Below are 13,576 nucleotides of genomic sequence, written 5' to 3' on the forward strand. Positions count from 1 at the left end.
TGGAGGGGCTGGTGGGGCCAGCAGGGCAGACCTGAGACCACAAAAGGTGGGGAGCTGGCTACAGCGCGTCGCTGGAGGCTGCATGGCTGAAGTGGCTGCAGCGTCAACTCCAGAACCAGCACAGAAGCCAGCTTCCTTCATCTCCTTAATGGTCAATAGCAAACAGGTTAATTCCCCCTCCACCCCACCTCCCGCTCTGGCAGCCCCAGCCCCAGAACTCTCTCCCGTTCCGTTCCGTTCCGTGGGTTTGCTTCTGTGCAAGCATCATGCTGGTCTCTGCAGGTGCCTCCTCAGCAGGCTGAGAGCCCCCCTGGGGAAGGCGTACAGCATTCCTGCCTCCAGAACCCATCCTCTCTTCAGAACCATCCAGGTGACTTCTTCAGGAACAATTCCTGAGCCTCATATCGAGAAGTCGAGGTGGAAACAAGGACAGCAGCTACCACATACTTACATACTGCGTGGCACCTTCTGTGTCCTGTATATCAGATCCAGCTAATCACTCCCTGAAGCTCTTAGAAAACAGTTATTACTATTATCAGCCGCATTTTGCAGATGATTAGCCTGAGGCTTAGAGAGGCCAGGAGTACTTTCCACAGCCATGTAGCTGTCGTACAGCAGGAGTCAGAGGCAAGCGTGTAGGACTCCAGAATCCAAGGGGTTTTGTAGGGTCTTGTGTAAACCAAACTCACTGTGTGGCTGAGGTCAGACTTAAACTCCTAATTCACCTGCCTTCCCCCGTCTCAGGTACTGAGGAGACCAGTAGAGTGCTTGCTACACAGGCCAGAGGTTCTGAGTTTGATCCCCAGCACCCACATTAAAACAGCTGGGTTCAGCGGTTGGACAGAGAGTAGGAATTAAGAACACTTGTTGCAGCTGGACCCCTGAGGCCGGTCTGCAAAGGGAGTCCAAGACAGCCAAGGCTGCACAGAGAAACCTAGTCTCGAAAAACAAAACAAAACAACAAAAAAACCCAAAACACTTAGGCAGTGATGATGAGTTTGGATCCCAGCATTCATGTAACAAGTGGTGCCCTTACAAACAAACTCCTGTAACCCCAGGTCTGAGGAGGGTGCGCATAGGAGAATCACTGGTGCTCACTGGCTTCCGGCTTAGCCACGAAAACGTGAGCCTCGGGTTTAGAAGGAGACCCTGCCTCAAAGAAGCAGAGGGTGACAGACAAGTGCGTGCACACACATTTGCACGCACACACACATGCACATCTAAAAAGCTGGGTTCAGGGATGCCCCCTTGTAATCCCAGCCCTGCGGATAAAAGGATCCCCAGGGCTTTTTGGCAGCCAGTGAAGAGCTGAGGTTGCAGGTATATGTATCACACTGAGCTGTACCCCAATTCTCAGTCCAGTTTTTTTCAAGGCTGGCCTTGAACTCACAAAGACCTTGTCTGCCTTTGCCTCCCAAGTGCTGGGATTAAAGGCATGTGCCACCATCACCCAGCCCCCTTTTTCATTTTTGTTTTTGTTTTTTTAAGGCAGGAATACATACTATAGCCCAGGCAAGCCTAGACTTAACCATGTAGCCCAGGTTGACCTCACATTCTTTGTACCCCTCTTGCTTCGTCTTCCCCATTGTAGTATGAGCCACCTCACCTGCCCAGCCCAGTTCATCTCCTGTCTGTCTGGACGGGTAACATTTTCTATCCCCAGCCTTTCTTTAGTTATTTATTAATTTATTTACAACAGGGTGTGATATCCTATCACTCACAGTATCATTCTTGTGCTGCAGTCAATAATTTCCTGGCAAGCCGTCAAAAGAAGACGTGTCCCCGATACTCAGGAGAAAATGGAGACATTTTCTTTACCTCCTGAGGCTCTTGTGCCTAAACTGTGGCTCTGAAAGAGATCAAGGTGTCCTGTTCTCTGAGGCTAACAGCTGCATCCTCCAGCCAGTCTGAGTTTCTGAAGCGCCAGTATCAGGCAGGAGCCATTCACTGCCCGTGAGCCCCACAGTGACGGTCCAGGCTGTGACCCACCCTCCTGGGAGTTTCAGAAATTGCCCTGGAGCAGCTATTCTCTTGTTCCTTCCTATGATGCTATGCCCCAACACAGGCAGAGGGACACAGAGCAGGGGGGAGCACTCAGAATCCTGCTTTTCATTCCCAACCCTAGCAGCAGACACACTGGCAGCACCCACACAAGTATATCATCATTCTTGGCCTCTGTCTTCCTTTCTGTGGTCCAGTAACATTTGCATACACACACACCCCTGTGTGTTATAAAAGTCCAGGGACGGATTTAGAAAACCGCTGTCTCTGTTTCTGTGGTCCAGTAACATTCACACACACACACACACACACACACACACACACACACACACACCTACACCTGTTTGGTGTGAAGGTCCAGGCATGGATTTAGACAGCTGTAAAGACCATCTAGTGTGAGGCAATGTCAAGAATCCTTAGTAACATCCAGAATGTTCCTGAGTCCTCACCATTCTCTGCCTACACCCAGCCTGGACTATTGTAGTAAGCCTTCTTGTCTTCTTGAAGCCTTGTCATTTTACATGCAGCAGCCAAAGGGAGTTTCTTGAGACTTAAGTGAGACCCTGTCACTCCTGCTGGAAGCCTTCTAGAATTTTCTGGATACAGGCCCAGCCCAGCCCCATTTATCCAATCACAGAGGATTTATAGCTCGCTGATCAAGCCACAGCCTGCTCCCTGCACCTTATTTGCCCCTTGACCCATGGTTTCCTTCAACCTGCTCAGCTTGCTCCTAGCTCAGGCCCATTGCTGTTTGTTCTCTGGCTTCTGCTGGGTGACACTTGTCCTCTCTCCTTCTGTGCCTCACTCTTAGCTCTGCCTTCCTCGTCCTATGCATTTTTTGTTTATTTGTTTTTTTAAGACGAGTTTTTCTGTGTAGCCTTGGCTGTCCTGGAACTCACTCTGTGGACCAGGGTGGCTTCAAACTCACAGAGATCCTCCTGCCTCTGCCTCCTGTGTGCTGGAATTAAGTTGTCAGGGGCTGGAGAGCACTAATGATTTTCCAGAAGACCCAAGTTTGGTTTGCAACACCAAGGTCAGTCGGGCGTTCACAGCCATCTGTAACTCCAGCACCAGGAGATGTGCAGCCTTTGGCCTCGTCAGGCAGCTGAACTCACCTGCACATACCCATGTGCCGACACATACACCTAAAAATAATAAAAACAAGGATTCAAAAAATAATGAGTTGTCAGGCATGGTGGCACACTCCATAAATCCCAGCACTTGAGAGGCGGATCTCTGGGAGTTTGAGGCCAGCCTGGTCTACATAGTGAGCACCAGGACAGCCAGGACTGCACAGAGAGATCCCGTCTCAAAAAAAAAAAAAAAAAAAAAAAAAAAAGATGGCCAGTTTCAAAGAAAGCAAACTGCAAGTTGCCAAGGCCTGTGGGCAATTTATTTCACACTCCCCTCTTAACCAACTCTCCTGGTAGGCCCAGCGGTTAGCCTTCCTCAGCGATAGTGTGGCCTTGGGCCTGCCCTGTCCAGTCTAAGTCTCGCCGTTCTGTGAACAATGGGGTGATAAATCATACTTTTGATATGATAGTGGACACAAGTGGTTCTTTAGGACAGAGCCCTTTGTTTCAGTCCCTTCTCGGATCGCTGTATGGAAATGCACCGAGTTAAATAGATGGGATTGCGAGGAGAAACGGTTCTGTCCTCCCGAGGACTTGTGTATGTTTGTGTTGTTGGACGGATGGATGCACATGGGTAGTGTGTGTTTGTACATACGTGTCGATGTGCGTGTATAGAGTTCCTGTGTACATGTAGAGGTCAGGGAAAACCTCAGGTGACATTCCTCGGGAGCCATCTCCTTTTCTTTTCCTTTTTTTTTTTTTAAGATTTATTTTTCTCTTACGTGTATGAGTGTTTGCCTGCATGTATGTATATTTAGGTACCGTGCACGTGCCTAGTGACCACAGAGGCCAGAAAAGGGTGTCGGATTCCCCAGAAACAGTTACGGATCATTGTGAGCTGCCATGTGGGTTGGGGGAGCTGACTCTGGGTCCTCTCCTAGAGAGGCGAGTGCCCTTAGCCCCTGAGCCATTTCTTCTTTCCATTTGTTCCATTTCTTCTATCCATTTGAAATAAGGTCTCGGTCTGGAGCTCACAGGGAATCTGCCCGTCCCCGCTTGCCCACCATTGGGATTATAAGCCAGTGTGCCAGTAGGCCCAACTCTTTTTTTCATGGTTCTGAGGATCAGACTCGGGTTCTTGTGCGTATAAGGAAAGCACTTTACTGACCAAGCTCTCCGCCCAGCCCCGGACATCTTCATTAGTTCATTCAGCAAGGTGTAGCGACTGTAATTCTGAAGCTGCGATAAGCAGGCGCTCTTCACTCTCTGCAGGCTTTGAGGCGCGATAAGAAGGGCGTGCAGCGGTGTGGGACAGGGCTGCAGTGCGCGCCTGTTCATCGTTGGAGGGAGTGCTAACTCTCAGGAGGGGCTTTCCTCATCTCCCTCCATGGCCCCCGTCGGCTCAGAGTTAACAGGCTGCAGATGATCTGTGGAAATGAAGCATGACCCTCCCCGGTGTCGGTGGAACGGGGAGTCCAGGAGTGGGCAGGCACACTTGGCGGGCTGTGGGGAAGAGAGGGTGCCGACCCAGGCTGCTGGCGAGGGTTGAGGACGGTGCAGTGAAACCTTTCCTGCTCTGACTGGGGAGGCCAAGTCTCCTCAGGCGTGACAGAAGCTCGGGTGGCGAGGACACGGTACGTAGCCGGCCTGCATTCTGGCTCTAGTTAAACCTGAGGCCATGCGCGAAGGGTGAAGTCAGGGTGTGGGGAGGGCCGTGTTGAGGGGCCCCCAGAGCCGACTGCCGGGGCTCCGTCCTTTCTCACAGTGGGAGCCTGGCTGGCTGCTTCGCTGTGCCTCCGTTTTCTCATCTGGGTAATTGCCTCTTCTTTCAGAGTATCAGAGGCCAAGGTTTCAGGCTTCCTGTGGTAGGAAAGCCTCCTTACTCTAGTCCCCTCCTGACCATCCGTTCCTAAGTACTGTTTCTCGGGTTCTCAAGGATGAATTACACGCAGCCTCTGCCTTCAGGAGCGATGGCTGGGGAGTTAGGTACATGCACATAACTGCAATCAGCTAGCACAAGCGTGGAGGCCCTCACGGGCATAGAGCCCCGAGCTTGGGTGGAGTGGGGAGAAAAGCTTCCTGGCAGGGGAGACATCACGGTTGAGCTTTAAAGAAGTGTTGGGTATGGAGGAGGCAACCTGATGGTCCACCATTGCTGGTGTGTGACCTTCTGGGTTTTGCCACGGGACCAGGGGAGGCCAGGTGTGCCCAGCAAAACAATGTGGACTTTGTCCTCTTGGTCGTGGTGTCACAGGAAGGTTTGTTTGTCTTAACTTTTTATTCACAAGAAGTTGCAAAAATTGTACAAAGAATCCCCTTCGCCCAGCTTCCCCTCACAATGGCATCTTGTATAGCTGATGTATATTATTAAAACCAGAGAACCGGCCTTGGTACATTACCAGACTAGACAGCTTATTCAGGTTTCACTGTGTTTTTTTTTTTTTGTTTTTTTTTTAGACTTTGTGTGTGTGTGTGTGTGTGTGTGTGTGTGTGTGTACAACACACGTACACACTTTTGAGAGGTTTTGAGAAAGAGAATGATATTTCTGTATGTATTAGACAGATGGGTCTGGTCCCTAGAGTAGGGACAAATTATAGGGGTTCATTGTTTTTGTTTGTTTGGTTTGTGTTCTTTTTTGTTTTGTTTTATTTTATTTTGTGTGTGTTGGGGGGGTTGAGACAGGGTTTCTTTGTGTAGCTTTGGCTGTCCTGGACTCATTTTGTGGACTGCAAAATGGCCTTGAACTCACAGAGATCTGCCTGCCTCTGCCTCCCTGAGTGCTGGGACTATAGGCGTGCGCCGCTGCACCTGGCTTGTTCATTTGTTGTTTTTATTTATTTTATTTTATGTACGTTGGTGTTTTGTCTGCATGCATGTGTGGGGGTGTTGGATCCCCTGGAACAGGAGTTATAGATAGTTGTGAGCTGCCGTGTGGCTACTGGAAATTAAATCCGGGTCCTCTGGGTGAGCAGCCAGTGCTCTCAACCACTGAGCCATCTCCCCAGCCTCAGGGGTTTCGTGGTTAAGACGTGATGACAGCCTGTGAGAGACCTGTAGTTGGAGAGAGAAGCTGTGGAGGGTCTCTCCACACATCAAGAGATGCTTAGGAGGTTAGAGGTGGCAGGATCTGGGGGCTAACTGCGACCAGATGACAGAGCTCTGGCTGAGGCAGAGGGCGAGGGGAGGAAACTCCGTGTCCAGTACAGAATGTGCTCAGTGGGAGGAATGTGTTCGGTGTTCAGCTGGGATGGGCATCAGAGAAGACTTTTTGGACAGAGAAGTAGTTTGTTTTTTCAGAAAAGGGTTTTGCTGTGGAGCCTTGGCTGTCCTGGAACTTGCTCTGTAGACGAGGCCGGCCTTGAAGAGAAGTAGGCCTTTTTAATTATTGGTTTTATTTTATGTGTAGGAGTGCTTTGCCTGTATGTAGATCTGTGCAGCACGTGGGTGCAGTGTGCAGTGCCCTGAAAGGCCAGAGGAGCCACCACATTGGTGCTGAGAACTGAAACTGGTCCACTGGGAGAGCAGCCAGTGTTCTTACCTGCTGAGACATCTCTCTAGCCCCACATTTTAAAAAATAAATACTCGGTTTTTTGTTTTGTTTTTTTTTTTTTTATGTGCATTGGTGTTTGGCCTGCATGTATGTCTGTGTCAGGGTATCAGCTCTCAGAGTAACAGACAGTTGAGAGATGCCTTGTGGGTGCTGGGAATTGAACCTGGGTCGTCTGGAAGAACAGTTAGTGCTCTTAACCGCTGAACCATCTCTCCAGCTCACAGGCATGCGTCTTAAAAGATGAATAGGAATTGTCTGCGTATGGGTAGCGGGGTTTTGGTTAGAGGGCCCAAGATTAGGAAAAACCTGGAGGCCATGGCCAGCCCGGCAGTGGACATTCAGGTGCTACTACCCAGAAGGTGAACATCTGAAATGCTGAGGAGGGGGGTAGACTTGGCAGGAGGCTGGAGTCGTGAGTCACCAGTGTGACTCATGAGATCATGAAGTGCAGGAGCTCGTCTGGGGACGGCATAAAGAACAGAGCACTGTCCCTTCCACGGGAAATCAGGAAAGCTGGTCTTGAGGCCTGGGCAAAGAAGAGCCCACAGCAGAGACATCAGAAAGGATCCTAGAGGTGGGAGGATGCCACAGATACAGCCTGGAGTCCAGGAAGAGGCGAGTAAATTAAAAAACAAAACAAAACAAAACAAAAAAAACCCACCTCTGCTATCTCAGCAGCAAGGAGGTCCCTGAGGAAGGGTGAGAGCCGGAGGCTGTGTTAGGGAGTTGAGTGTGTAGTCAACTCTTGCTTTAACTGCAGTCAAGGCCGGGGGAGAGGCATCAGGACCTGTGCCTGAGGTAATCAGAAGCAGCAGTTACTGTGAGGCAGGGAAGGCTTGAGCATGAGGCTAGATGGCCGCGCTTGGAGCCAGGTCTGCTCACTTGACAGCAGAGGTGATGCGGGTAGGCTCTAGGGCCAGGCTGCCGGGGTTGGAAGTCCATATATACCAACTCTGTCACTGTGGGTAAGGCAGCTAATTTTCTGTACCCCTGATGTCCTCTGCAAAATGGGGACTGTCAACAGTGTCCATTTTCTAAAGCTGTTGTGGAGCTTTAAGGAAGTAAAAGTGGGGTGGCCATGACAGCCACATTGTAACCAGGTGTGAAACTGTTGTGTTTGTTTGTTTGTTTGTTTGTTTGTTTCTTTTTTTTGTGTTTCAAGACAGGGTTTCTCTGTGTAGCCTTGGCTGTCCTGAACTTGGTTTAGACCAGGCTGGCCTCGAACTCACAGAGATCTGCCTGCCTCTGCCTCCCGGAGCGCTGTGATTACAGGCGTTTGCTGCCAGGCCCAGCATGTGAGTGTTAATTTCTTTTGGTGTAGGTTTTCTTTTACTTACTTGGTATTTACTCGTTCTTATCTGTGAAATAGCTGGGTTGAATGAGTTGATGTTCATTCATGTATTCATTAACTTACTCTGTGCCGTGTACAGGCCCGCTGAGATCCTCAAGAGGCCAGCACAATTTAGGCTTGGTGGTGCACGCCTGTAATCCCAGCACTTGGCGAGGCAGACACAGGTGGATCTTTCTGAGCTTGAAGCTGGCTCCTCTGGAAGAGCAGCCAGCGCCCTCAAGCGCTGAGCCATCGCTCCAGCCCTCAACCCCATGCTTGTTTTGTTGTGGTGGTTGCTGCTGCTGCTGGTTTTGTGTGTTTAATGAGACAAGATCTCCGGCCTAGACCCAGATGAACAAACTCTGTAGTAGTTGAGTCTGGCCTTGAACTCCTGATCCTCCCGCCTCTGCTTCCAGCGCTGGGATTATGGGTGAGTGCCACAACACCCATGGAATATATTGGGCTTTTTTTTAAGTTTGTCCTTATTACCATTGTGTATGTGTGATGTGTGTAAGTGCAGGCTGCACGCGCCACAGCAGCTGTGTGGCCATCAGAGGAGAGTGTTAAGGAGTCAGTTCTCTCTTTGCACACGGGAGCTGGGGATCAATCGCAGGTTGCGATCTTAGCAAGTGCAATGCACACAGGTGAGCGAGCGTACTACACAAAGCATTGAGATCTCTCTCTCTCTTTTATTTTTATTTTTTTATTAATTATTATTGAGACAGTGTCGCTATGAAGTCCCGGCTGTCCTGGAATTCATTATGTAGACCAGGCTGGCCTCAAACTCACAGTTGACCCCCCCCTGCCTTCTGCTTCAGAAATGCTAGGGCTAAGGGTGGGAACCACTCGTTCCCCCCCCCCCCAGCATCATCTGGGCTCAGGTGAAGATGGGAAGAGGGGACCCATGGGTACTTCCCTCTCATTCTGGTTTCCATCCTTTGTAGCCTGGGCTCTGCCTGCTGTTACCTGGGCCGCCCACAGGCCTGGGCCCTGACCACGTATTACTTTGCATCCCTGTGGTTCTCAGGAGTGACACTGCTGGGGAGGGGTGGCCGAGCACCCAGTGAGTGTTTGCTGCTGAGCCTTTTTTGTGGTAGCAACCAGGGGCTCTCCTTGATCCTCACCCCCTTGGGCGGCCCTAACATCCTCTGTGGAGGAAGTCTCTGTGCTAGTTTTGGTCCGAGGCCTTTATACTCGGCATGGGGGCCCCGTCAGTGAGCTATGTAGAGCCTGGGCCCTGATCTGTGGAGAAGCAAGATATTTTCCTACAGAGAATTACGCCAGACAGACTTCTGTCTACCTTGGAGCTGGAGGCTAGAGACAGACGTCAAACACCCTCCCAAAGCAGAAAGCGTCTGCCTCTGTCATTTTGAGGAAGGGTCTGATGACCTGAGATCTGTGCTCCGGAATTGCTGGCTGCGCTTTTGTTTGTTTGTTTGTTTGTATCTTTTTGTTTGTTTGTTTTTGTTTTTGCTTTTGAGACAGGGTTTCGCTATGTAGCCCTAGCTGTTCCAGAACTTGCTTTGTAGACCAGGCTGGCCTTGAACTCAGAAATCTGCCTGTCTCTGCTGGGATTAAAAGCGGGTGCCACCAAGTTTGATATAGCTGCAAATCTTATGAACCATTTGAGTGTCTTTATCTCTTAAATTTGGGTTCATCATTCATAAATCTACCCCCCAGGGACACCCATCAAGATTAAAGGCTCCTGGCCCCTGATGCAAGGAAAACTCAAGAGCTGGTAGCCACCCAGAAGGCCTAACACTTGCCGACTCCCGTTCACCCTTCAGATTCAGCTGGCTGTGGTGGTGGATGCCTGTAATCTCAGCACTTGGGAAGCAGAGGCAGGAGGATCACCCCAAACTGGAGCTCAGGCTGGTCTATATAACAAGTGCTATGCTAGCCAGAACTATGTAGTGAGACTCATCCTAAAAAGAAGTAGATAAACAAACACAAACCAAAACAAACGAAAAGCCCAGTTCACATCCTCCTCCCCAGTGCCGGGAGCTGTCGCTCTGTGTCTCACCTTCGCCCATTCACTGCAAAGTCTGACTTCGGGGACGCTTGGGCTGTCCGGGCATGTCGATAACTAGGTTGTGAGGCTGGCTGGGGGGCAGGAATGCCAGCGTCCTCATTTCATAGAGCCATCGTTGAGCTCAACACTCAGCAGAGGGTTTCTGACCTGCTGGGTGCCTGTTGCTTGCCCAAAAAAGACCCCGAAATTCAGGATTTCCTGGGTGCTGCTTTTCTCAGTAGGTGATAATCTGTGCTTGAATAGGTTGAAGGGCAGCGCAAAGGCTTGCCCAGTATGTGGGGACAGCACAATGCAGTGGGTTAAGGAGGGCAGCGGCCAATTGCTAGACACGGTCCAAACACTGGGGTCTCAGCAGATGTGGCTCATGGCCATGCCATGTGGTGCTTGTGGCCTGAACTCACAGGTTCCCCTGAATGGTAACTGGCATGGCCTTGTGTGCCCCACTGAACTGTACTTCCAGGACGATCCTGGCTCTGACCCAGCTCCTGGCCAACTAGAGGGAAAGAGACTGGTGCATGAGGAAGAAAGCCTTTGCAGTGAGCCCAGGAAGTATAGGGAACCGTGAGCGCGGGCGCAGGGTGGCATGACAAGGGGGGCAGAGTCGGGTGCAGGAACGCAGGGCTCATTCTGCAGGCAGACAAGCTGAGGACAGAGACTGAGTGAGAAGCCGGAACTGTCATGGCTGGCTTCCCAGCTCGGCACTGGATTACAGTCGGGTCTGCCCCAAGCAGCGCGTGTAGGGTGTCTTGCCAGAGGGAGGAGCAGTGTGGGATCACGCATGTTCCTGTGATGTTTGGACTGCTATCTGTGGCAGGCACTGTGCACCCGTCACCCCCCTGTCACCGTCATGATAGCCGGTGTGACGGGATCTGCCATCAGCCCGTCCTCCCCATGGGACACTGAGGCCCAGAGTCATAGTAAATGGGAATACTGGCCTCAGACCAGGAGCCTTCTCCACAGCCCCTGGAGGCCAGACTGGTGGTGGGCACGCGTCAGTGCCCATGAATACACACATTGGTTTCTCTGCATATGGAGGGCTCCCCGGGATGCCCATTATGTCCCCCTCAGCTTAAACATCCCCAGACCCACCTCACTGTCTGATGAAGACGTAGCGCCTGCAGGTTTGCTGTGGAGAAAGAGGGAAGCAGACAGACACCCGAGGGCCTTCCTGGGCCGAGCTCCACGGCCTGACCCAGGCACAGGCCAGGGGCACCCACAGCCATCTGTTTGGCACTCTTCCTAGGCAGCCACCACCGGGGCCCATTAGTGGCCCAAAGGGGCCGCTGGTGGAAGTGAAAGAAAGCACACCATGGGTTCAAGTGTAGGCTCAGCGGCCTGCCAGCTTATGACCCCAGCTGAGGTTCACTGGGTGTGGGTGGGGGTATGTGGGCTCCCGCCTCTTGCTGCTGAGTGAAAGGAGCCTAAGGACACTAAATGCAGGACCCGTGGCAGGTGTCCCTCATCTGTCCAGTCATTGGCTATTGTTTGCACTTGGCTGTGTTCCTTCTCCCTGGTACTCCTCTGTTTCTGGTCCCTGGTAGCGCAGATGACCAAGTTTAGTAGCAAAACAAGGTTTTTCCTTTGAACTTGAGATGTCCCAGGCACTACCGGTACCCAGGCCATTGTGCAGTGAAGGGCAGGTGGCCCCACATAACCCTGGCCCTTCAGGTTCACCACACAAATGAGGCCAGTGGTTCAGCAAGCACGGTCCCTGAGATGGTTACTCTAAAGACTCCTTCGAACCTTCATGCGATGGGTGGGAGAGAAAGGGACCTTCTGACAGCTTCAGGGTCAGTGGGGATAGCAGCTACTCATCAACCCTGAACCCTCCCACCCGGCACACACATGCTGTCTGATTGATGGACTGTGCTTGCCCTGCAGACACTGATGGAGAGGCAGAAACGGAAGGCGGACATCGAGAAGGGGCTGCAGTTCATTCAGTAAGTGGGCAGTGGGCAGGTGGGTCCCGCTCTCGTCTCCCTCCAGGCTGAGCCCTGCTCGCTGTGCACTGGGATGCGGAGAGGTGGGATGAGCTGGGAAAGGGGCCGACAAGGCAGAGGCCGTGAACGCTTAAGCCATGTGCTTGTACTGCCTGAGCCTGGCTGTCCCTGGGTTATCCAGTGTATCATCCTCCCATTACCCTCTGCATCTTCTGCCCCAGCGAACATCAGTTATGCTCTCCCTGAGGGACTAGGAGACAAGCCCCGCCCCTCTTCCAGCCTGACAGACATGCAGGCTCTCCTGAGCCAATGCTGTCTTTCCCAGGGAGCTGTGGTTTTAGCCACAGGAGAGGATAGGATGTGTAGCCATTGACCCTGGGTGACTTGTTAGTGTCTAGCTGAGGGGTTGGCTGCTGTCAGTGGGCCTGGCACTGGCTCAGTGATATTTGGGTTAGCTCAGGAGGAGGGCAAAGCCTCCTAGACTGAGGGCACCTGAGGTGGATCCTCCGTGACTCGACCCATGCGCCTACGGTATAGATTTGGTTTGATGAGGTCACTGTTCCCGAGTAGGTATCAGTTTCCTAGAGGCGGTCCTGTCCCCATTCAAGTCACCCTCCGCTTTGCCTTGGCCAGAGTCTGACTGTTCTGCTCTTGGCCTTTCTCAGGCCTGGGCCCTTCCTAGACCCAGCCAGCCTCCACTGCCTGGGGTTTCGCTTTCCTTAGGAGAGGGCTGAGCTCGTAGGTAGAGGACAGCTGCTGGGCAGAGCTTGCTCAGCATTTGCCTCTGGGAGAGCCTGGGGGAACGCGGGCCTCCCGTCAGAACTGGGTGACCTCCATGCAGTCCTCCCACTGCCTCAGCCACAGCTGACCGAGGGCTCAGTGGGAAAAGCCTCCTCCTGCACCACCCCAGGCCTGAAGTGCCAGCCCTGGGCCCCCACAAGCCATGGGCTCACCCAGTCCTGTGTCTCTCTTTTCCTGCCAGGTCAACACTACCCCTAAAGCAAGAAGAGTATGAGGTGAGTGCCACCCTGAGGGTGGATGCAGGGGAGGGCTGCTGCCTCAGGGTAGAGGGCTGTGCCTGAGCCCGGCTGAATGGGGACCCACTTAGTCTCCTCATGCCTGCCCTGCACAGGCCTTCCTGCTCAAGCTTGTGCAGAACCTGTTTGCCGAGGGCAATGACCTGTTCCGGGAGAAGGACTACAAGCAGGCTCTGGTGCAGTACATGGAAGGGCTGAACGTGGCCGACTACGCCGCCTCCGACCAGGTGGCCCTGCCCCGGGAGCTGCTGTGCAAGCTGTATGTCAACAGGGCAGCCTGCTACTTCACCATGGTGAGCCTGGGCCCTCCCCTGCGCTCACCGTGCCCCTGCGCTCACCGTGCCCCTGCGCGTCCTCACCTGGGCTTGCCTCCTCCACCTTCCTATTTCCCGCTCTCCGGTTTCAAAAGACGGTGTCTCGTTCTGTAGCCCCGGCTAGCCTGGAGCTCTCTGTAGACCAGGTTAGCCCACAACTCACAGGGCTACATACACTTGCCTCCACCTCCTGCAGCGCCGTGCCTGGTTTGAGTTTTTTCATACTAACTTTTACTTTACTTGCATGGGTGTTTTCCCTGCATATGTATCTGTGCACCACGCGGGCGCCTGGCATCTC

The 13,576-nt window shown here is 52.4% G+C and overlaps 1 protein-coding gene across 2 annotated transcripts in view; it reads left to right on the forward strand.

Moving 5' to 3' along the window:
- Positions 1-13,576, forward strand: part of Zc3h7b (zinc finger CCCH-type containing 7B) — a 46,554-nt gene that overhangs the window by 7,238 nt on the left and 25,740 nt on the right. Inside the window, exons 1-4 of one of the 2 annotated variants that reach the window (XM_055602954.1) lie at positions 7,222-7,240; positions 11,869-11,927; positions 12,910-12,943; positions 13,060-13,257. In XM_055602954.1, the coding sequence (XP_055458929.1) occupies positions 11,875-11,927; positions 12,910-12,943; positions 13,060-13,257 (285 nt within the window). In that variant the 5' untranslated portion in view covers positions 7,222-7,240; positions 11,869-11,874. Of the gene's footprint in view, positions 1-7,221; positions 7,241-11,868; positions 11,928-12,909; positions 12,944-13,059; positions 13,258-13,576 lie in introns of those variants that run through there. The other variant, XM_055602955.1, reaches the window with a different exon arrangement.

This window comes from Psammomys obesus, unplaced genomic scaffold (genome assembly GCF_907164565.1).
Source record: "Psammomys obesus unplaced genomic scaffold, mPsaObe1.curated_primary_1811, whole genome shotgun sequence".
In the NCBI taxonomy this organism is placed as follows: domain Eukaryota; kingdom Metazoa; phylum Chordata; class Mammalia; order Rodentia; family Muridae; genus Psammomys; species Psammomys obesus.